This window comes from Phocoena phocoena, chromosome 11 (genome assembly GCF_963924675.1).
Source record: "Phocoena phocoena chromosome 11, mPhoPho1.1, whole genome shotgun sequence".
In the NCBI taxonomy this organism is placed as follows: Eukaryota; Metazoa; Chordata; class Mammalia; order Artiodactyla; family Phocoenidae; genus Phocoena; species Phocoena phocoena.
Window position 1 is genome coordinate 85,379,719 of NC_089229.1, and position 22,972 is coordinate 85,402,690.

At 39.7% G+C, this 22,972-nt stretch overlaps 1 protein-coding gene across 2 annotated transcripts; it reads left to right on the plus strand.

The window, feature by feature from the left end:
• Positions 1–567: 567 nt before the first annotated feature.
• On the plus strand, positions 568–22,861 carry LDHB (lactate dehydrogenase B). 2 transcript variants are annotated; one of them, XM_065886802.1, is made up of 8 exons: positions 568–705; positions 6,105–6,239; positions 13,158–13,275; positions 14,710–14,883; positions 16,791–16,964; positions 18,929–19,046; positions 21,045–21,168; positions 22,495–22,861. In XM_065886802.1, the coding sequence occupies exons 2-8, from the start codon at positions 6,111–6,113 to the stop codon at positions 22,660–22,662; spliced, it is 1,005 nt and encodes a 334-aa protein (XP_065742874.1). In that variant the 5' UTR covers positions 568–705; positions 6,105–6,110; the 3' UTR covers positions 22,663–22,861. The 2 variants fall into 2 exon arrangements, with proteins under 2 accessions (XP_065742874.1, XP_065742875.1); XM_065886803.1 differs by lacking the exons at positions 568–705; positions 14,710–14,883 and having other exon boundaries at positions 6,111–6,239; positions 22,495–22,662.
• Positions 22,862–22,972: the final 111 nt, after the last annotated feature.

Here is a 22,972-nt window from a genome sequence, read left to right on the forward strand (position 1 = left end):
TGCCCCTGAGACGATACAGATGGGTAGAGAACTTCAGAAGGCAGGCCCTTAGGCCTCACTGGTTTCGCAGGCAACTAGTAGGTAGTTGTTGCATATTTGCTGAGTTAAGGTGGGAAAAACCCTTGCATCAAATAAACTTTATATCGAAGATGACGAGAAATGAAAACCTAATTTTATTTTTAGAAAACATCCAGAAGCAGCAGTTTTATTCCAGGGGAACGAACACACACCACCAGCATCTCAGCTCAGAACAGTGGTCCCCTGAAGTGGATGTGGAACGCAAAACAGAAATTTACTTCTATTGGGACTAAACTTATCCAAACAAGAGCGTGAGAGTCCGAAAGGGTCAAAGGTGGTCAGGGTTTAGAAATAAGGCAGCCTCTGTGTGGAAAAGTCTGTAAGCCGCCATGAGACTGGCTGAGAGGGAGCCCGCCTTAGCCGCCATAAGGTGACCCTCCCAACTGGGCCGCGGGAGGGCGTGGGCACATTTGAGTCCTTGTCCTTGAAGGGCACTGAGCGAGCCGAGGGGAGGGGTGGGCGGGGCTCGGATTTCCAATCACAATAGAGGAAGCTCAGAGGCGGCCGAGGGGCGGGCCCCGCCTCCTCCTCCCTCCTTGCGGATCCTGCGCTGAAGGAGACGCACGCTGCTGACTTTGTCTTCTCCGTGCGACCCTTACCGCCGTCTCGAGAACTTTCTCTCCCCTGGTAGGTTTCTGCTCGGGACCCTGAATCCTGGCTCTCGAGCAGACTGGGTGGGACGTGGAAGGGAATCCTTGTGTAGCAAGACTGGGGGAAGGACCAGGAAGGACATCTGCGCTCCCGGGCCTGTAGCCCTGAGCATCCGGACTCGGGTTGGGGCGGGGGCCGTGCCCTGGGCTGGGGAGCAGGACGGGGCGGAGGGGCTGCGACCGAGCCCCCGGGCTTTGTCCGCCACGCTTCAGTGCTCGTCGCCAGCCCCTGCTCCCCCGGGGGACAGACTTGTTGCATTTGCAGGTAATCCCGGACCCTGCGTGTCCTTGATGGGTTCATGGCGGCCGCATCACCCGCGGTGCCTGCTGGCGGGAGCCCGGACACGTGCTTGAGGAGCTGGAGGAGGGAGAAGGGGCCAGGTGACCTGTGAGGCTGGCGGATCGTGAGCCTGGGGATTGGCGTCCATTACCACGGGAATGGAGAAATGCCCGGCTTTTCGGGGTTGAGGGTGAAGGACGATCTTGGCCCTGCCCTCCAGCCTCTCCCAGGCTGCGGCACACGCAGCCCTTGCCGGAGCGATGGGCCGGCTCGTTTCTGGCTTCTTTTCTTGGTGCTTCGGGTGCTTTATTTGCCAGCTTTGGGTGTTGAGCGTGAGGAAGGCCTAGACTTTTTCGCCCTAGAGACCTTGTCCGGGGAGATCCGTAGTTGCTGCCTCCCCTTGTGACCTGCGCTCTCCTCTGCGGGCGACAAGAGGAAGAGGTGGCCCGTGGGTGGCCTGCACAGCCTTTGCAGCTGGGGCCTGCGGCGGTAGGAGGAGGAGGGGAAGAGCCGGCGCTTACTAGTGAAGGTATCGCACGGCAAAACTGGGCTCTTTAAAAGGTTAGTCCGGGGGTTTCCCTGGTGGCGCAGTGGTTGAGAGTCCGCCTGCCGATGCAGGGGACACGGGTTCGTGCCCCGGTCCCGGAGGATCCCACATGCCGTGGAGCGGCTGGGCCCGTGAGCCATGGCCGCTGAGCCTGTTTAAAAAAAAAATGGTTAGTTTGCAAAGTAGAGCTTTGTTGCTGAACTTAAAAGCCCGGGTTCATTTCTAATGATTTATATCCACAGAAGGGACAGGAGGGTGGGGATGTAAAGGACCAAACATCAGAGGTAATTTTTACCCTGTTTAGCATTCTTTTCCCTTACAAGCCACCACTCTGGTCTTGAGGCACTCCTGTGTATAACATAAAATATTTTCTTCTAATTTCTTACAACTCCTGTTAGAACCCCTGTTAAGAGGAGAAAAAACAAAATTAAATTGCTTTTTCTCTAGAAAGATCTGAGAGAAAATCTGTACTTCCTCAAGCTTCTACACTGTCATTTCTGAAATTCCCCAAATAGTTTAAAAGATCTATCTGGACAACTAATCTGTATTTCTATAGCAGTCTTTCTGGATTTTTGTTTTCCACTGCTTTACTGGATCCTCTGTATACCTAAAGGATCTTAAACAAACCAGCTAGTGAAAATAACATAATAAAGAAAATCTGTGCGTATCTGTTCACCAAGAGAGGCGGCATCCTTCTGCTTCTGCGCAATATGCAGGACATGTGAATTTCATTGTTAAGGTCATCTATTTGTGGAGACAGTTGTACACCATTGTATATTTCTTTTTTCTCTAGCACGGAGGAGAAAACTGCAAATAGGCTTTGTAAAGGCAAAATAATCTGAGTTTAGTCCCTCATGTTTGGGGGAAAATAGTTTTTTGGGAAAAAAATAGCTATAGAATGAAACAGTTGTTAAAGTTATCTCCAAATCAAGTACTTTATTCCAACTTGGAGCCTTACCAACTCTTACTTAACATATACAATTACTAAACTAGGTTTTGTTACTTCGTCCTTTGCAGATGAGAAACAAAAAACGAGAGGGAAGCAGGGGTACAGTTTGAAACAGGGACATTGTCCTCTAAGTTAACAGTTTAGCATTAAAAGTAAAAGGCAAACACAAATACTATATAATGGGTTACAATTATAAATGATACTTAATTCTGAAGGAAGGGCTTTTTTATGATCTGTACCCTCTTTGTTTAAGAAAGCGGGTTGATACAATAAATTTTGCCTTTTGTTTTAGTTATCCAGAACACTGAGCTGATGGCACAGATGAAATTGGTGTTACTGTATAAATGTTTTCTAACAGTTTCCATTTTTTTAACTTTTCCTTTTTGGCTTTTTCTTAATGGCTGGAAAGAAACTCACTCAAAGGCTGATATTCTCCTAATGTGACCCCCTGAAAAAAAAATTTAATGAGTACCCACCTTCCAGTAAGCTTCCAAGGTGCACTAAAAGGAATTCAGAGTGATATTTTCTGCAGATTTTGCATAAACATTATTCATCACCATTGTCACTGTATTTAAGCACACATAGTATGTCCAGTACACTGTGACAAATTTTAAGTGAAACTTCAATAGAAGAAGAAAATAGAAGGACCAGTTGGTCCCTATCTTCTAAGAGTGATAATAACCACTGGTAGTAGAAATTATATTCATAACTGGCCATTCTTTTAGCCCAAGCTTAAATATGGGTTAATACTGGGCTCTAACTTAAATAGTTACAAATAAATACTTTATAGGGGTCATAGAAACAAATCCACTAATCTAAATCTAAATATTATTCATGTTGTTTAGCCAGTAAATGAATGGCCACAAGACAAAATTGTTGCAACTTTGTTAAATACTATTAGAAAAGCAAGCACAGGCTGAAGAGACGGACCCAAATTCTAACGGGCTTCAAGGAGGTTTTTGTCTTGTTTTTTGTTAATGGGTTAACATGGTTTTTTTTTTTTAAACATCTTTATTGGAGTATAATTGCTTTACAACATTGTGTTAGTTTCTGCTGTATAACAAAGTGAATCAGTATATGTATACATATATCCCCATATCGCCTCTCTCTTGCATCTCCCACCCTTCCTATCCCACCCCTTTAGGTCCTCACAAAGCACCGGAGCTGATCTCCCTGTGCTATGCGGCTGCTTCCCACTAGCTATCTATTTTACATTTGGTAGTGTATATATGTCCATGCCAGTGTTTCATATCGTCCCAGCTTACCCTTCCCCCTCCCTGTGTCCTCAAGTCCATTCTCTACATCTATGTCTTTATTCCTGTCCTGCCGCTAGGTTCTTCAGAATCTGTTTTGTTTTGTTTTAGATTTCCATATATATATGTTATCATACGGTATTTGTTTTTCTCTTTCTGACTTAACTTCACTCTGTATGACAGACTCTAGGTCCATCCATCTCACTACAAATAACTCAATTTTGTTTCTTTTTATGGCTAAGTAATATTCCGTTGTATATATGTGCCACATCTTCTTTATCCATTCATCTGTCGATGGACACTTAGGTTGCTTCCATGTCCTGGCTATTGTAAATAGAGCTGCAATGAACATTGTGGTACATAACTCTTTTTGAATTATGGTTTTCTCAGGGTATATGCCCAGTAGTGGGATTGCTGGGTTGTATGCTATTTTTAGTTTTTTAAGGAACCTCCGTACTGTTCCCCATAGTGGCTGTATCAAATTACATTCCCACCAACAGTGCAAGAGGGTTCCCTTTTCTCCACACCCTCTCCAGCATTTATTGTTTGTAGATTTTTTGATGATGGCTATTCTGCCTGGTGTGAGGTGATACCTCATTGTAGTTTTGATTTGCATTTCTCTAATGATTAATGATGTTGAGCATCCTTTCATGTGTTTGTTGGCAATCTGTATATCTTCTTTGGAGAAATGTCTATTTAGGTCTTCTGCCCATTTTTCGATTGGGTTGTTTGGGTTTTTTTTTATATTGACCTGCTTGTAAATTTTGGAGATTAATCCTTTGTCAGTTGCTTCATTTGCAAATATTTTCTCCCATTATGAGGGTTGTCTTTTCGTCTTGTTTATGGTTTCCTTTGCTGTACAAAAGCTTTTAAGTTTCATTAGGTGCCATTTGTTTATTTTTGTTTTTATTTCCATTTCTCTAGGAGGTGGGTCAAAAAGGATCTTGCTGTGATTTATGTCATAGAGTGTTCTGCCTATGTTTTCCTCTAAGAGTTTTATAGTGTCTGGCCTTACATTTATGTCTTTAATCCCATTTTGAGTTTATTTTTGTGTATGTTGTTACAGAGTGTTCTAATTTCATTCTTTTACGTGTGGCTGTCCAGTTTTCCCAGCACCACTTATTGAAGAGGCTGTCTCTTTTCCATTGTTTATTCTTGCCTCCTTTATCAAAGATAAGGTGACCATATGTGTGTGGGTTTATCTCTGGGTTTTGTATCCTGTTCCATTGATCCATATTTCTGTTTTTGTTCCAGTACCTTACTGTAGCTTTGTAGTATAGTCTGAAGTCCGGGAGCCTGATTCCTCCAGCTCCGTTTTTCTTTCTCGAGATCGCTTTGGCTATTTGGGGTCTTTTGTGTTTCCATACAGATTGTGAATTTTTTTGTTCTAGTTCTGTGAAAAATGCCATCGGTAGTTTGATAGGGGCTCCATTGAATCTGTAGATTGCTTTGGGTAGTATAGTCATTTTCACAATGTTGATTCTTCCAATCCAAGAACATGGTATGTCTCTCCATCTGTTTGTATCATCTTTAATTTCTTTCATCAGTGTCTTACAGTTTTCTGCATACAGGTCTTTTGTCTCCCTAGGTAGGTTTATTCCTAGGTATTTTATTCTTTTTGTTGCAATGGTAAATGGGAGTGTTCCCTTAATTTCTCTTTCAGTTTTTTCATCATCAGTGTATAGGTATGCAAGAAATTTCTGTGCATTAATTTTGTATCTTGCTACTTTCCTAAATTCATTGATTAGCTCTAGTAGTTTTCTTGTAGCATCTTTAGGATTCTCTCTATAGAGTATCATGTCATCTGCAAACAGTGACAGCTTTATTTCTTCTTTTCCGATTTGGATTCCTTTTATTTTGTTTTCTTCTCTGATTGCTATGGCTAAATCTTCCAAAACTATGTTGAATAATAGTGGTGAGAGTGGACAACCTTGTCTTGTTCCTGATCTTAGAGGAAATGGTTTCAGTTTTTTTTTTTTTTTTTTTTTATGGTTTCAGTTTTTTACCATTGAGAATGATGTTGGCTGTGGGTTTGTCTTATATGGCCTTTATTATGTTGAGGTCAGTTCTCTCTGTGCCTAGTTTCTTGAGGGTTTTTTATCATAAATGGGTGTTGAATTTTGTTGAAACCTTTTTCTTCATCTATTGAGATGATCACATGTTTTTTCTCCTTCAATTTGTTAATATGGTTGATCACATTGTTTTTTAAAAATATATTCTGTGCTCTAGAATACCATTATGCTCCTTTGAAAATGTATTTTAGTTCAAACTTGCAACAGTAACATTACAAATTCCCACACAGGTTTCTCATGTGGACACGTGTAATATTTTGATTATTTTCTTTCAGGGCACAATGGCAACTCTTAAGGAAAAACTGATCGCACCAGTTGCAGAAGAAGAGGCAACGGTCCCAAACAATAAGATCACTGTAGTGGGTGTTGGACAAGTTGGTATGGCATGTGCCATTAGCATTCTGGGAAAGGTACGTACTTTCAAGAACACCATACATACTAATGAGAACCTACTGTATAGCACAGGGAACTCTACTCAGTGCTCTGTGGTGACCTAAATGGGAAGAAAATCCAAAAAGGAGGGTATATATATATACATATAGCTGATTCACTTTGCTGTACAGCAGAAACTGACACAACATTGTAAAGCAACTATACTCCAATAAAAATTAATTTAAAAACAAAACAAAACAACACCATATGTGATAGATAATTTCAGCATGTGTATACAGTCTCTTTAGGTATCTGAGAATTTGATTGTATCTTCAAAAGATAAGTTGTAGGCATCGTGATACTTCACCTTTAAACACATTAGCATGTATTTCCTGAGAGAATGACATTCTTCCTATCTGACACAGTAGAGTTACTGTGCTCAGGAAATTTAATACTGATAAAATGCTATTATCTAATATATAGTACCCAGATTAAATGTTCTCCAACTATCAGAATCCTGCCTTTTCTCCCCTAATCCAAGATCATATTTTTATATACTTGTCATGTCTCTTTCTTCTTCTTTAATTTGGAACTGAGCCATTCTTTGTCTGTCATGTCATTGATACGTTTGTAGAGTCCCCATCGGTTCTGTAGGATGCCCCTCAATTTATGGTGATCTGATGTTTCCTTGTAATTGGGTTCAGGTTAGGTTTGGGAGGTGGGGTGGTGGCACATCCTTCACAATGCATCACAATTTTGTCTCATGACTGGTGGTGCCCAAGAGTCCTCTGTTTGAAGTGGTAACTGTCAGACTTCTCCACTGCAAAGGTCCGTTAACCCTCTATAGTTAATAAATAATCTGCACAGTCGCTTTTTGAGGTCATGGAAATATCCTATTATTCCCCTCAGACCCCCACCCAGTCATTTTATTTTGAAATGATTTCAGATTTACAGAAAAATTTGCAAGACTATAAAAAAAATAAAACTTCCATATTCACTTCACCCATGTTTACCAATTCTTAACATATTTGTGTGTGTGTGTGTAGGTGTGGGTGCACGCACGTGTGCACACATGTATGGACTTTTTTCTGAACCATTAGAGAATAAATGCAAATGTGCCCTTCCTTTCCTTCTGTCTGTCAGAGTACATTTCCTCAAGATAGGACATTCTCACGTAGTTCAATTATCAACATCAGATTTAACACTGACAACATGCTACTAGCACCCTCTACTCCTCCAGATTATATTTTCCCCAGATACCTCCATAGACTTTTAGTTTGCTTCCTGTATTCTTACTTACCTCGTTGAATTGATCCTTGTTCTTTCTGAAGGCTGTCTTAAATGTTTTTTAGGGGAACCCCTCCCCTAAATGCTGCCTGGCCTTCAGTAGAGCACACTGTCCATTTGTATTGTATGTGAAGGCTGCTTGAATAACTCCTAGCCGAGCATATTTCTATTTACAAAATTTAACTTCTAAAGCAACAGATTCTGAATCTTCACTGAGGAAAAAGTCATCAAAGAAATCAACTAAAATATGTAGTGCACACCAATGAAAGTTTTATTCTTTGGCATTTTTTTCTTGCTAGTTTTCATTGGCCAGGTTCCCCTCATTTAGGAGAGCTGCTTCCCAAATTGCAGGGAATTTAAATAATCACAATTTAGTGTTCATCCTTCATACCAGTAAAAATGAAAAGTATTCCAGCTTACCTTTCTTTTAAAATACGTACCATGTTTGAAGTGCTTTGACTAAAATGCTTCATTTTAAACAACAATCTCAAGAAATGGGAACTGTTCATATCCTGTTTCCAGATGAGGTAGCTGTGGCTTCATTAGATTAAGTGGCCTGCCTATTGTCACACAGCTGGTAATGGTAGAGCTGTATTTTGAGCCCAGGACTCTGAACGCTTAACCATAGTGACTCCGCAGTTTCTTTTCATTCTATGCTAGTATTGGGGCAATTAAAGACGTGTATTTTTCTTTTAATTGAAGTATAGTTGATTTACAGTGTTGTGTTTTAGTTTCAAGTGTACAGCAAAGTGATTATTCAGATATATCTTTTTCAGATTCTTTTCCATTATAGGTTATTACAAAATATTGAGTATCGTGCCCTGTATAATACAGTAGGTCCTTGTTTATCTATTTTATATATAGTAGTGTGTATATGTTAATCCCAAGCTCCTACTTTATCTCTCCCATCCCCCCAGACATAAATGTATTACTAAAACACTAGCTAAAGATTTTTCATTCCTCCTGCTAATCTGAGAATTTGGATTTTCAGGAAACTATATCTGAGCTGTCATGATTCTATAAGGAGTACCTCGCTGATTGTTTTAAGTGTAAATCTAAAATCCTCTTGGGTAAATAATTTAGTTGAGACTCTCCTCTCTGCAGTTATATAATACTTTGGCCCAATTCTAGTGATCGAGAGAACAGACTGGGCCCCTAACACCAGTAGGAATCTTCCCATTGAGCTGCTGTGAAGGAAGGACTGCCTTATTGAAAGACCATTTTATTACTCAGAAGTGTTTAAATCTTCTTTTAATGGGGAAGAATTAGAGTCAAAGTTGTTATTACTCTTTGGTAAGGATTATAAACCCCACTGGTTCAATAAGAAAGGGAACTAACAGTGCCATTGTGTCAGGTGTCTGCATGTTACCTTATTCCTCTAGAAAAGTTCTAGGGGATATTGTCATCTCTATATTACTGTTGGAAAAGGACAAACTCAGAAAGATTAAGCCCCTTGATTAAGATCTCAGAGATCCTAAGTGCTGGATCCAGTCTCTGAGTCCATCACCAGTGTGCTTTGCAGAGGACACACACTGCTTTGGCCCAGAAAGTGAACAAAGCTGGGGCACCAGGGACAGAGGTTGAGCAGGCCCACGCCTTAACCGGGCCCGTGGAGGCAGCTGAGGCTCCCGAGTACGACGTCCACCATTACAACGACACCGGTGTTCTCTGCTTCTCTTCCACACTCTCCCCAGCCTCATTGCCAACATGGAAACCATCGTGAGCTTTTATAAAAATAGCTTCCCTACTTAGAACTTTCTGATAGTGTAAACAGTGCACGTCAACTACAGGCATACATAATATGCAATGAGGCGTCAAGGATCTTTCCCTGCCTGTCTCTCAGAGCAAGGCGGGGTGCACACCTCCGGGGGGCGCCATTCAGAGGGTCAGGAGCGCCTTTCCGGTGCAGTGTGGTGGTGCTGTCTCTGACTTTTCATCTCTTACCTTCTGCCCTCTTTCTTCAAAACACCAAGCTCATGGCTGCTTAAACCCTTTTAGTACTTGATTTCCCTTCCCCTGGAATGACTGCTCTAGACCATCAGAGTTCACTCCCTCCCATCATTCACGTCACGCTTTTGTGGGCAGGCCTTCCCTGACTGTCCAATACCAAGTAAGCGTCCTTCCCTTCCCTTTAACTTCACCCTGCCTTGCCCTGTTTATAGCACTTCCATTATCAGAGTCATCTTAAACTGTATGCTTCACTCCTGTTCCTTCCTGGTACATTCCATGAGGGCAGGCACTCTGCCAGATTTGTTCATGACTGTATTCCTCGTTAGTAGAATAATGCCTGGCACATTCAGTAGTAAATATGTATTAAATAAATGGATATTCCTGCTATTATGAAGAAACTGCACTTAGAGCTGGTCAGATTTTGATCATAGCTTTTCCTTTTTCATGGCTTCTTCTGCCACCCCTACCAATCACGAGCTCTGTGTTTTGGCTGCGAAGATCCCGTCATGTTGTCAAGGTCATACAGAAGTTCCATGCAGTTATTCCACCCTTAGCCTCTGTGCAGCTGTTTTTGGTTTGAGTGTCTGTTCTTGATTCAGTCAACTGTAGCCACATTCTTGTGGTACAAATCCGGCATAAGGAGTCTCTTAGAAGGAGCAATGTAATTACATACTGCAAAGTAGTTTTTGCCGTGCAAGACTTGGCCTAAAAGCGAGACTTAATTAGAATTTGGTGTCTGTACAAGAATAGACAGGTTAATGTAACAGACTCAAAGCCCAGAAACAGGACCGAAGAGTATTTAATGAAAAGTGGCAATTCCAGAGCAGAAGAAAAACAAATTATTGAATAAACGGTGTTTGTCCATTTAGCTAATTATTTGGAAAAAGTTATACCTTTTCCTCCAACAAAATGTCATGCAAACTAAACACTTGAATATAAAAATGCAGCCATCAAATATTAAGCCACTGGCAGCAGTAATTTACTAGCTAAGAGGGCCAAGAGGTAGATTATGGCTGTGTCTTGTCCACATGGAGTTTTAGATTAAGAGACAGTTTTTGTCGTATATTAAACAAGGTTCCAGCAGCAATGTTCTTGGCTTCTAACTGATCTCGTTCCTTAATAAGGTACTGCTTTTGCGATGAATCTAACCCTTGATGTATCAAACATTTTAAAATATATTTGCAGCGTAAGTGGAATATACGTATGGCTGATATACACTATGTGAATGCAGAAGGAGATTTCTTTAAGCCAAAGTGTCAGTACTTAGTCACACATCTTCTATTTGCCTGCCTCCCACTGGGAGGATATTTAGTCCCACAGATGCAGCTAAATTCAGCGCTGCAATTATTTTCTCAAAGTGTTGGATCTCTTCCTTCCTTGCCAGCTGACTATGTACTTCTCAGACAATTCTCTACCCACTGAAACAAAACACAGGATCTGAGATCCTGTGACATCCTTTTCCACTTAAGCCCCAAATTGTTGTGCCCTGTTGACTTTCACAGCACCCATGTGATGCTCCCAAAATAAGAGTGGCATTCCTGGTGCTCAGGACCTTGACGGAACGGTTATTACGTTCTCTTGTATGGTTTTAGGGCTTCCGAAACACAAATGAGGGTTTTGTGTGGTCTTGTCAGAGGCTGCAGAGGAACGAAACCATTTTTAAAGTGTTGAAACATGAGTTGAAGTGAAAATGGGTGAACATTAATGCCAGTATTTGACATACATGGAAATGAGAAAATATTTACCGAGTAACCCCCACCCAGCTCATAAAAGGGTCATTTCAGAAGCTTGCAAGTGAATCAGTTGCTTGGAACTAAGAACACATTCAGTCACAGGGAGGCTTGAGTCTCAGGGAAACCCTCACAAGCAGGCCTATTGCGGCTCACTGCTTGAGGCCAGCTGCCACTGGACTTCTAGAAACGGGACAGTGTTCATTCCTTGCCTCCTATGGGGAGCGGAACCTGCTTTGTTGGCAGCTTAGCCTGGTCAAGTTTTCTTAATGGCTGCCTCACCTCTCTTTGCTTCTCCCTCTGCTGCTCAAAGCCTTACTGACCCCTCCATTTCTACCCTGGATTATTCTATCGTAGCCTTCAAAGTGCTTCCTGAACCCCAGTTACTTAACGCTTTTTTCCCATCAACACCCTTTATTTACCCTTTACCTAGCTGATCTCACTATCCTTCAAAGAGGTATTTGCACTGTTAAGTGTGATATATCATATTAAGCTAATTATTTTGCTAACAGCCCGGTTTTTTGCTAAAACCAGTAAAGGCCAGGATTTGGGCCATGTTTCAATGGGAAGGATAACTACTTTTTAAAGAGTTTGTAAATTATGAGCTTTCACAAGACAGCCAACTTTAAAAGCTGAAAAGTTATTTAGATGCAATTAGATTGACACCCTCTCCCCTTCATTCTTCTGAGAAGAAAAGGTTGACTTGCTGAAGAATGGACATGATTATTGATTTACGGTTTTTCTTAGGTTGGATGGCACAGGTGACAGTCGGAATAGAAAATAAGAGAACTCTGAGACTGGGCAAGTTTGGGTTAGTCATGCATAGAGAATTCACTAGCCCTGGACCCCTGTGTCCATGACTCCTTCCTTTCCCCACCAGGATGTTCAAGTCGGTCAGAGCCCACCTGAGGATTCCTAGCTTCACCCAGGGCTTCAAAGCCAGCTCTAAAATGAACTCAACCTCTTGATGGTTTTAAACTAAATCTGCCCTCTCAAAAACCCCTCCAAACTGGGGGGTGACCTTTGGGATGGACACACTGCCCAAGGTTGTTTCTAGGTCTCTGTCTCTTTTTCACCACCATCCCCCATGAATATGAAAACTTGTGCACCCTGAGGCCACTGTTGAGCCACACTGGTTTCATGTCTGCAGATTCTTTTTTTTTTTTTTACATCTTTATTGGAGTATAATTGCTTTACAATGGTGTGTTAGTTTCTGCTTTATAACAAAGTGAATCAGTTATACATATACATATGTTCCCATATCTCCTCCCTCTTGCGTCTCCCTCCCTCCCACCCTCCCTATCCCACCCCTCCAGGCGGTCACAAAGCACCGAGCTGATCTCCCTGTGCTGTGCGGCTGCTTCCCACTAGCTATCTACCTTACGTTTGGTAGTGTATATATGTCCATGCCTCTCTCTCGCTTTGTCACAGCTTACCCTTCTCCCTCGCCATATCCTCAAGTCCGTTCTCTAGTAGGTCTGTCTTTATTCCTGTCTTACCCCTAAAAACAAAAATAAACAAATGGGACCTAATGAAACTTCAAAGCTTTTGCACAGCAAAGGAAACCATAAACAAGATGAAAAGACAACCCTCAGAACGGGAGAAAATATTTGCAAATGAAGCAACTGACAAAGGATTAATCTCCAAAATTTATAAGCAGCTCATGCAGCTCAATAACAAAAAAACAAACAACCCAATCCAAACATGTCTTCAGATTCTTAAAGCAATTTGCATCATGCTCATTGAATGCCAGTTGGGTACCAGAAGGTGAAATTCTGAAAAATTGGTATCTTAAATATTAATAGTTTGCTATTTAAGACATTTTATCATGAAATTGTTTTTAAAGAGCACACCTAACTCCATGGTAAAATTCTTGTCTAGATTTTTAGACATTGGTTACTTTGCCATTTCAACAGTCTCTGGCTTGTGCCGGCAGCTGAGGTATCCTAGAGCGGCTTCCAGTCCTAACAGCTGTTTTTGTGTTTGTAGTCTCTCACTGATGAGCTTGCTCTTGTGGATGTTTTGGAAGATAAACTCAAAGGAGAAATGATGGACCTGCAGCATGGGAGCTTATTCCTTCAGACACCAAAAATCGTGGCAGACAAAGGTAGTCTCATTTCATGCCCAAAGTGATCAAATAATAAATCGATATCCTCACTCCTTTATAGAAGATCGGTTTTCCCATCCTGGTGAATCTAGTGTTGGTAGTTTCTCCTTTCCTTCTGGGTCCAATTCATCCTCAAAAACAAACATAATTGTTATTACCTCTGTAGTCCCTCTCCCACTGCCTTCCACACATTTGGTACATATAACAGTTTAGGAAATTGGATCCTAATGCTTGTTTACACATACCTGAGAACGGGAATGTTTTAGATCTGAAAAAAATACTGCACAAGGTAATTTGAGTGCCTTGAAGAAATTAACTAAATTCATATTCTAGCCATCTTTGTCCTGGATTAATGGATTTATGCTGTGACACTGTCACCACAGCACAGCTGTGCCTACAGATGTAGAAATGTGGGCCCAAAATAATTCCTAACAATACTACTAATAATAGCTGTTATTCACTGAAGTATTAGCATTCTGGGTATGCTAATGTGAAACTTTGCATATCTCATCTTCACAGCAACCCTATGAGAGATGGATACTATTACCTCCATTTTGTGGAAGAGGAAGCTGATAAAATATTAGTAACTGAAAAGTCACATAGGGACATGGTTTGAATCATCCATAGCTATTGAGTCTAATGACCACATCAAATCAAAATGTCTATAATTTGGGAAAGGGTGCACTTCCTTGAGGAAAAAATAAACTATTTTCTAGAGGGACTCACTGCTAAAAATGAACAAGCTTCTTGGGCTTCCCTGGTGGCACAGTGGTTGGGAGTCCGCGGGGGACACAGGTTCGTGCCCCGGTCCGGTAGGATCCCGCGTGCCGCAGAGTGTCTGGGCCTGTGAGCCATGGCCGCTGAGCCTGTGTGTCCGGAGCCTGTGCTCCGCAACTGGAGAGGCCACAGCAGTAAGAGAGGCCCGTGTACCGCAAAAAAAAAAAAAAAAAATGAATAAGCTTCTTTAAAATATTGAGTATTAGAAATTAAATTCTAGCCAAGAACACTGGAGTGCCTTCCTTCCCTTCATAGATTGAATTAACATTACAAGTCTGCAGTTACCTTTAAATTGCTTTTTTGTTGGAGGGCTGCCTGTTGAACTTTGGACTCACTGTGTTTATGCTTTGTATTATTACTGACAGTATAATCTTCTCTAAAGCCAATAGCATTTTGCATTTGTTAGCCAGAAACATAATTTAGGGCCATGCTTCCTTCCCGGGTCCATTTTCTGAGCCAGTGTTACAGTTGGAATGTTTCCACATCACTCAAGGAGGAAGAAGCCACAGAACATTGGTGTTGCAACTCAACACCTTATACAGAAAATGTAATTCTCACGTACGTTCTGGGAGCTTATGTATAGATTCCTAGAGCATATTATACAACATGTTTTGATGAAGAGTTGTATGTAAAGTACTTTTCTTCCTCTCCTTCAAGATTACTCTGTGACCGCCAATTCCAAGATCGTGGTGGTAACTGCAGGAGTTCGCCAGCAAGAGGGAGAAAGTCGTCTGAATCTGGTGCAGAGGAATGTTAATGTCTTCAAGTTCATCATTCCTCAGATCGTCAAGTACAGTCCTGACTGCATCATAATTGTGGTTTCTAACCCAGGTATTACTATAATGCCTTAAGGTTCAGTTCTGTTAAATTCAATATTTTGGATTTTTTTTTTTTTTAACTTAAAGTCTGTTCTGGTGTCTGCTGGCAGGAACAATTCACGTGTCTTCTGTTTTTGGCCACAAAAGAGTGGTGTTTGCAAAACCAATGACACCGTCCCAGGCCACATGCTTAAGAATGTGAGAAGAGTTTTATATAAAGCAATTTCATCTGCTTGTTTTATCTGGCTTTGTTGTAAAGTCTAAAAGCTTTTAAACTTTTCTATCAAGATTATCCTGGGATGCATAATGAAGCATTTGAATGTGACTCCAATTTGGATGAAATATTTTAGCATATTTGACCTACTGTTTTCCAGAAAATGCTTTCTAGTCTTCTTATTTATTTCTAAACTTCTTGAAAATTGAGTTGATTGAATTTGAAGAGTTTCAGAAAGCCATTAATTAGTCTAGGTTTAAAGATGGAAATAGACTGTATTGATGGACAAATACATGCTTAACATCAAATGTTGTAACTTGAAAACTTCTGGTTAGAAAGAATTGCATTTTTTCAACCCAAACAGTCAAAATTCACTCTCTGTTTCACACTTCTTTTGCCTACAATTTGCCATCAAGCTTACTATTTACTGGTGAGCACAGCAGGTACAGTGATAAAATGGTAAAGCTACTAATTATCTCTGACACTTCACATTGAGAAAGATTGTGAATAAGAGCCAAGAAGATCCTTCTAATTTACGGGGGGTTTGTTGTTGTTTGTTTGCTTGTTTTAGCCGCACCGTGTGGCTTATGGGATCTTGGTCCCAGACCAGGGATTGAACCCCGGCCCTCAGCAATGAAAGCACAGAGTCCTAACCATTGGACCGCCAGGGAATTCCCTAATTTATGGGATATTGAGAGTTGGGAGCCAGCAAGACCAGATATTATTTTAGTATTATTCTCTGTAATCCTGGATTAAGAGTTTCCTAAATAGTTCAACCTTGCATCTAAAACTTCTCATAAATAGAGGGTGGCAGATAGATGTGGAACATGAATGACAAACAGGAGACACAGATGAGCTTGTGCCGCATCCTGTGCTTAAGGCAGACAGTATTAACTGGTTATACAGCTTTTCCAGGTATAGCTTCAAAGTCTTAACCCTCCAGGGGGTCACTCCTACTGAGTCAAAGTTGCCAAGGAAGAGTTTATAATATCCAGGCCAAAATGACCTTAAAATATCTCAGCCGGTGTCTATATGTGAGAGTGGAGGTGGAGACTTGCCTTCCTTGTGTGCACGTTTTCCTACTATGCACAGCTTAGCCTGTAAGTGCTGTGATCTCCTCTAGCCCAGCAGGTTTTAGCTTTGCAGTCTCTGTGCCACACAAGAATAAAGGCTGTGTCATAGAATTCCTTTCAATAAATAGTAGAAAATGTTAATACCCTGTATTATCACAGCTGTTTACTGAATAGTATCTTGTTCCCAGGGAAATTTATAGCAGCGTGCCTTGGTAGTTTAGTAACTGATAGCTTTTGGTTTCTCATGACAGTTGTTATAATCATGGAATGTTAGCATTGGAAGAAACTTAAGTGATGAACTAACTCAACCCCTTTTCTTTTTCTTTCCATATATAGTAAATTAATCTGCAAGACTCTTTTATTATTCTTGTTTCAAGTAATAATGTAAATAAAAACCGCAATATTGCATTTCCCATGTTTTACAATCTCTTACTATAAAACTTAAGTTTTTTTCCTGTCTTTCTAACTCCCGTCATCTCTCATTATGAAAAGTCAAGTATTTACATCTTTCTGGGCACATCTTATTTGGAGGATGGGGCAGTGTGAGAGGAGTAAACCAGGGAACCCATTAATTGACATAGCAGTTGAAATCAGTTTTGATGTACTTACATACATTATTTTTTAAATTTTTAGTGGACATTCTCACATATGTTACCTGGAAACTAAGTGGATTACCCAAGCACCATGTGATTGGAAGTGGATGTAATCTGGATTCTGCTAGATTTCGCTATCTTATGGCTGAAAAACTTGGCATTCATCCCAGCAGCTGCCACGGATGGATTTTGGGAGAACATGGCGACTCAAGTGGTAAAAAAAAAAAAGGACAATATTTACTGTGTACTTATGTGGTGTTCTTGCCATTCTGACTGTTTTGTTTGTTTTTACATTATATTTTCTATATTTTCATGTACTTCACATTACTAATAAGTAATTGTGGGAGGTTACTTTGATACTGACTAGGTAAATATCTGATTCCTCATCAACTTTTTGCCTGCTAAGTTTAGTATCCACTTAGGATTCTTGCCTAAATAAATTATGATGGTTGTCAAACATATTCTAATTCCATCATTTCCTCTTAAACGTTGAATTTTATACATTGAATAGGCTTATGGTGTAAAACTGTCATAATCCAAAACAGAATGATAGTCTTTGTTTTACTAAATTCAGTTTTGCCCAATATGCAAGGGGCTATTTTCTCCCTAAAAGGTTAAGGTATAAATTTTCCTTTGAATTTAGTGAGAGTTAGTACTGTGATTTTGGTAGAGTTTACTTTGGTACTGAAAGAATTTGGTCTTAAAATTATTGCATTGGTGCTTTCTTATATGATGATGCTGACTTTTTTTTTTTCTGACACATTGTACCACTTCAGTCAAGAGTTTCTCATGTCCAACGATTTTCCTGAATTTATATGCTGTATAAAGTAGTACAATGTCTGGTGTACAGTAAAAACTCAGTGCTAGTTATCACAATTGCTAGAAACACAGATCTGGAAGTGACCTTACATGTTGAAGATCCTTTAGCTGGCTAGTGGCATAAGTGTAGCTAGAATCATGTCTTCTGATTCCTATCCAATGTTTTATTTACTCATTACTGTGTCATTTTTTCCAAAACATCTCCCCCCCCCCCCATTTCCCTATTGATCTATACTGTGTACATAAAATGAAAGAGAATTAAACTATGCTCACTTAGGCATGATTACGTAGATTTCATAGTCTTCAACAAAAACCAGGAAAATGCTGTAGTTTTCTCAACAGTTACCCTGAATTAGCAAAAGTTGTGGACTGAAACATGGTCTTGTTTGGCCATGGGCAGCTTTGCCCTTCACAGTTGGTTCTAGCCTTTACCCCAGGGCTCTGCTCTTATTTTCTGAATCTAAGTGTTTTCCTTCAAAGGTCCCTAAGGAACACATACTTATTTTTCAAGGTCCGGTTCAAACGCATATTTTTTGTAGCGCTTTCTGACATTTGATTTTCCCCTACATTAAGTAGACCCTTATTTATGTTTTATTACACTTTCTTCATCGCTCCGTAAGAACATATCCCATTGCTTTAGTGTCCTTTACTAACTGTTTCTCCTAGTAAATTCTCAACTTGTCCATGGTACAGAGCATATTTTAATCCATCTTTATATGCCTTTTGGCTGGGCAAGAGGTGTTCAGAATAGGTAACGGGGTGTTTTGGTGCATCAGAGCCTCCAAAAGATATAGTCAATGATAACACCTTTGTCTGCTATGCCTTTGGGGGCATTCTTGGAAGGAAATATTTGGTGCGGTTAAAACCAGAGCAATTCATTGTGGTTACATGGAGTTTCTTTCCAGAAATGGACTGAACTTAGAGCATGATAAGAGAAAATTAGACGATACTTGGGTGTTTTCCAAGAATTCTTTTGTTTTTTACTTCACTCTAGGAATAAAGGGGGCTTATATTTGAAAAATAAGCAGGCAAAAAGTTAATTCCTCAAACCCAAAGTTTAGAGTAGTCCCAAACTAGAATCCCTTAGGAGTTCACAAACCTAGGGAAAGGCAAGAATTTCATAATGTCTGTAAGCTTTACCCAGCAATTCTGTTTGCACCAAAACGGTTGAAAGTTAAAAGGTCAGATTTGAGGGCAAATGTCAGCCTTTGCAGGGAAGTATATTGGAGTCAGTTGACTGGAGCAGTAAGTGGGTAACTTGCAACAGGGGTGAAATCTGAACTAAGAGAAGAAAAGATTTTTTAAAAATAAGGTCAGAGATAGATAAAATGTTTGTGTATTTATTTTTTTCCCCCGCAGTGGCTGTGTGGAGTGGGGTGAATGTGGCAGGTGTTTCTCTCCAGGAACTGAATCCAGAAATGGGAACGGACGATGATAGTGAAAATTGGAAGGAAGTGCACAAGATGGTGGTTGAAAGGTACATAGGAGGGAGCTTGATTTAAGACAATTAGTATCATGTTAGACAAAATTGTGAACGCTTCCCATGGCTGCCTGTTCAGATAAACTTAAAAGTTTTTTGTTTGTTTGTTTTTGCTTTTTTTCCTGTTTTTCTTTTTTTAAATTACTCTTTGTTTTGGGGGGGGTGTTTTTTTCTTTTTATTATTTTTTCTGTTATATTTTTCTTTCTATTTTTTCTTATCTTTTAAATAAACTCAATATATAATAGTAACTATGCAGCTATTATCTTCTGAAACAGGCAAGACTAACTTATACTGGTCAAATTTGCTATGCTGGTCCCCCTAGGGAAAGCAAATATTTTTCTAGAGAGATTCTATTGTAGAAGTAACAGGAGTGGGACATGGAATTAACAAGTGAGAAAGGCTTTCAAAATACCTACTGTTGACACATAAGGTTGGCTTATTTAGAAAAGTAAACCTAGACACTATTAGTGTCATAATTGCGTTAACTAACTTACTGATTGATTGCTGCTAGTGTTTAAGCTGTGCTGTATTTATCTTTCCACACCCAACCAAGGATGTCCTCCTCTCCCTCTTTGAAACTGCCTTTTGTTACTGTCTTCTCTTTCTATGACCTTCATGTTTATCCTAAAATAAGGTGTCATTTTGGACCAGAGTAAAGAATGTGGGCTTAGATTGAAATTCTAGCACTGACACTAACTGTATAGTCTTGGGAAGCCATTTAACCCTTAAGCTGAATCTCAGTTTTCTCCTCTGTAAAGTCATAAGGTATTTAAGTTATTGTAAAAATTGAGTTAAATCACACATACTTATCATTGGTAAGCACTCAAGAAACATTAGCTTCTATTTTCAGAAAATTGTTGTTATAAGACTAGCTGATATCTCAAATATGGAATCATTTTGCTTAGTTCAACTTTATTTATTTTATTTTTGGCTGTGTTGGGTCTTTGTTGCTGTGCTCAGGCTTTTTCTGGTTGCGGCGAGCGGGGGCTACTCTTCGTTGCCGTGTGGTGGCTTCTCTGGTTGCGGAGCTCGGGCTCTAGGCTCGCGGGCTTCAGTAGCTGTGGTTTGTGGGCTGTAGAGCGCAGGCTCAGTAGTTGTGGCTCATGGGCTCTAGAGCGCAGGCTCAGTAGTTGCGGCACACGGGCTTAGTTGCTCTGCGGCATATGGGATCTTCCCGGACCAGGGCTTGAACCTGCGTCCCCTGCATTGGCAAGTGGATTCTTTTTTTTTTTTTTTTTTTTTTTTTTCTTCCGCTTCCAACAACTACTATGCTCCAGCAAGTGGATTCTTAACCACTGCGCCACCAGGGAAGTCCAACCCTTTATTTTATAAACGAGAAAACTAGGGCTCACCCAGGTAATGTAACTTGCCCAAGTTCTTTTAATCGGTGATAGATTGCATTAAATCCCAATTTTTTAATACCCAGTTACCTCCTCCTACCTAATTCTCAAGTACAAGTGCCTTTGTGGGTTTCAAAAGGTATAATTTGTGCTCAGAAAGTTGCCGGGCAAGGTGTTGCCAATACTTTTCTCTAAGTTAGTTGGTCATGGTATTTTAGGTGACAATGGTTAGTGGCCTCAAATGGACCTGAAAATCAAAGTATATTTTGTCCTTTGAATGTGAAGGTTCTTTTACTTTCATTGTTCCCTGATTTCATTAATATCTTTGGAAATATTGATGTTTATGAATAAGAAGATTGGTTGGAAAATGTACATTTTACCTCTGTGACTTTATAGTCATTTATACAATAAACTACTTAAATTTGTCAAAGCATTTACATAGCACCTACCATGAAGTTTTAAAATTTTAAACATTTTACATATATATTAACCCATTTAACAAACTTATGAAGTAGATACCATTGTTATCCTTATTTTACAGAAGCAGACACTGAGACAGGTAGATTTTACTCAAGATTACACAGTTAAGAGACAGCAGGAGTCAAACCCAAAGAGTCTGGTGTCAATTATCTCTTTTATGAATTTTTTCCTTAGTGCCTATGAAGTCATCAAGCTAAAAGGATACACCAACTGGGCTATTGGATTAAGTGTGGCTGATCTTATTGAATCTATGTTGAAAAATCTATCCAGGATTCACCCAGTGTCAACAATGGTGAAGGTAAACTGTTATAAAATATTATGATTTCTAGTCGAGTATTCTATATGTAGATTCATTTTAAGAAGGATGAGATAATGTCTCAGTCCACAGTTATTTTTTCATCTCAAAGTTTTATGAAAGCCTTTCTCCTTTCCAACAGAAGTTTAGGACAATAAGAGCAAAAATTTATACAGACATTGAATGTATTTTTACATTTCTCCCTTGTATGATGTGGCAAATTAAATATTAACTCTGAATCTTATTCAGCATATTCTCAGATGATCATCTGAATACGTTTAATAGTTTCATTTCAAGTTGGTATATTAAACTATAGATTGGCTTTGATGTATGTAGCATTTGATACCTTAACAAACTGAGTTTAATTCAAAAGCTATGGAACAGTTAAGTAGAAATTGATTATTTTTAAACAAAACTAAAATTGTATTAAAACATTGTCTAAGATAGTGGACTCACTTTCTACAAGTCAGCAGCAGGGGTGAAAACGTAAGGGGGGAACTGCAGTAGATTCAAAGAAACTAAGGTAAATATAGAAATGTTGGGGGGGTAGAACACAGTGTCAGATGTTTTGGGGGTTTTGTTGTTTTGGGGTTTTTTTTTGATACTATGGCAAAAAAAATTAAAAGCAAGTATGGCAAAAACTGGATAATCGCTGAGTCTTAGAGTACATATATATAGGAGTTTGTTTATTCCCTACACTTTGGTGTATATACAAAAACTTTCGAAGTTAATTTAAAAAAATATTAAACTGACTTGATTAATATACTAAAATAATTTAATTAATTATGTAGTTAAGTTGACCCTCTGAGTAATTTACTTAATACAAACCGGTACAGTATTTTGGGAATTGTATGATTTTTTTCCAGCAACTCTTGGGTGTTGCAAGAATCTTGCCTTTGAGTGGCATCCAGCTACTTTCCTGGACCTTGTAGGTTGGCTACTACCTGAAATTCTCTCCTTAACTAAAGAATTTTAAGAAACTTAAAATTTCATGGAAAGAAGCCCAGTGAGAACCACATTTGAATGTGATTTGAATTTGAAGACATAATCAAATTCTATTAAAGTGTATTGAAGCAGAGAGGTATCAGTAAGTTCAATAAAGTACATAAAATTCTAGTTTTATCATAGTGCGTATTTGTATATTCTATGTATAAAGTCTAATTAGAAACACAAGTATTAGGGATATATAGGCCTGTAAGTGATAAAAACTAAAGAATGAGTCTATGCTTATCAAATTTCCTGCAGTTCTTCCTGTTCAAACTCAGTACCTGTGATCATTCTTACCTGTGGTTTCATTTCCTCATCTCATTGCTTTTCTTGTTGTGGCAGGGGATGTATGGCATTGAGAATGAAGTCTTCTTGAGCCTTCCGTGTATCCTGAATGCTCGGGGGTTAACCAGTGTTATCATCCAGAAGCTGAAGGATGATGAGATTGCACAGCTCAAGAAAAGTGCAGACACCCTCTGGGACATCCAGAAGGACCTAAAGGACCTGTGACTTGTGGCTGCTAGGCTGTAGAAACTTAAAACTACAGTGTGATTAACCACGAGCCTTTAGTTTTCATCCCTGTACATGGAGCACAGTCTGCTCTTAACTTCCAAAGTATGTGATCTGGGCTCCCAGAATCAAAGCCCAAGCTTGGTTTAATGCTTGCAAGATGAGTCCTTGAACAAATAAAATTAACTGTTGTAGTGTGCTTCTGTCTCTGGAATTCCTTCTTTAATGGTTTCTGAAAGATTTCAGTCTGTTTGTTTTTTCAATAATTCTTCCCCCCCCACATCATAAATTTCCCTAAAGTCTATCATCT

Coding starts and splice junctions, on each gene's coding strand:
- LDHB (XM_065886802.1), top strand. CDS start 6,111: ATGGCAACTCTTAAGGAAAAACTGATCGCACCAGTTGCAGAAGAAGAG. Junction 13,276..14,709: donor AAAAATCGTGGCAGACAAAG/GTAGTCTCATTT, acceptor CTCTCCTTCAAG/ATTACTCTGTGACCGCCAAT. Junction 16,965..18,928: donor AGAACATGGCGACTCAAGTG/GTAAAAAAAAAA, acceptor TTTCCCCCGCAG/TGGCTGTGTGGAGTGGGGTG.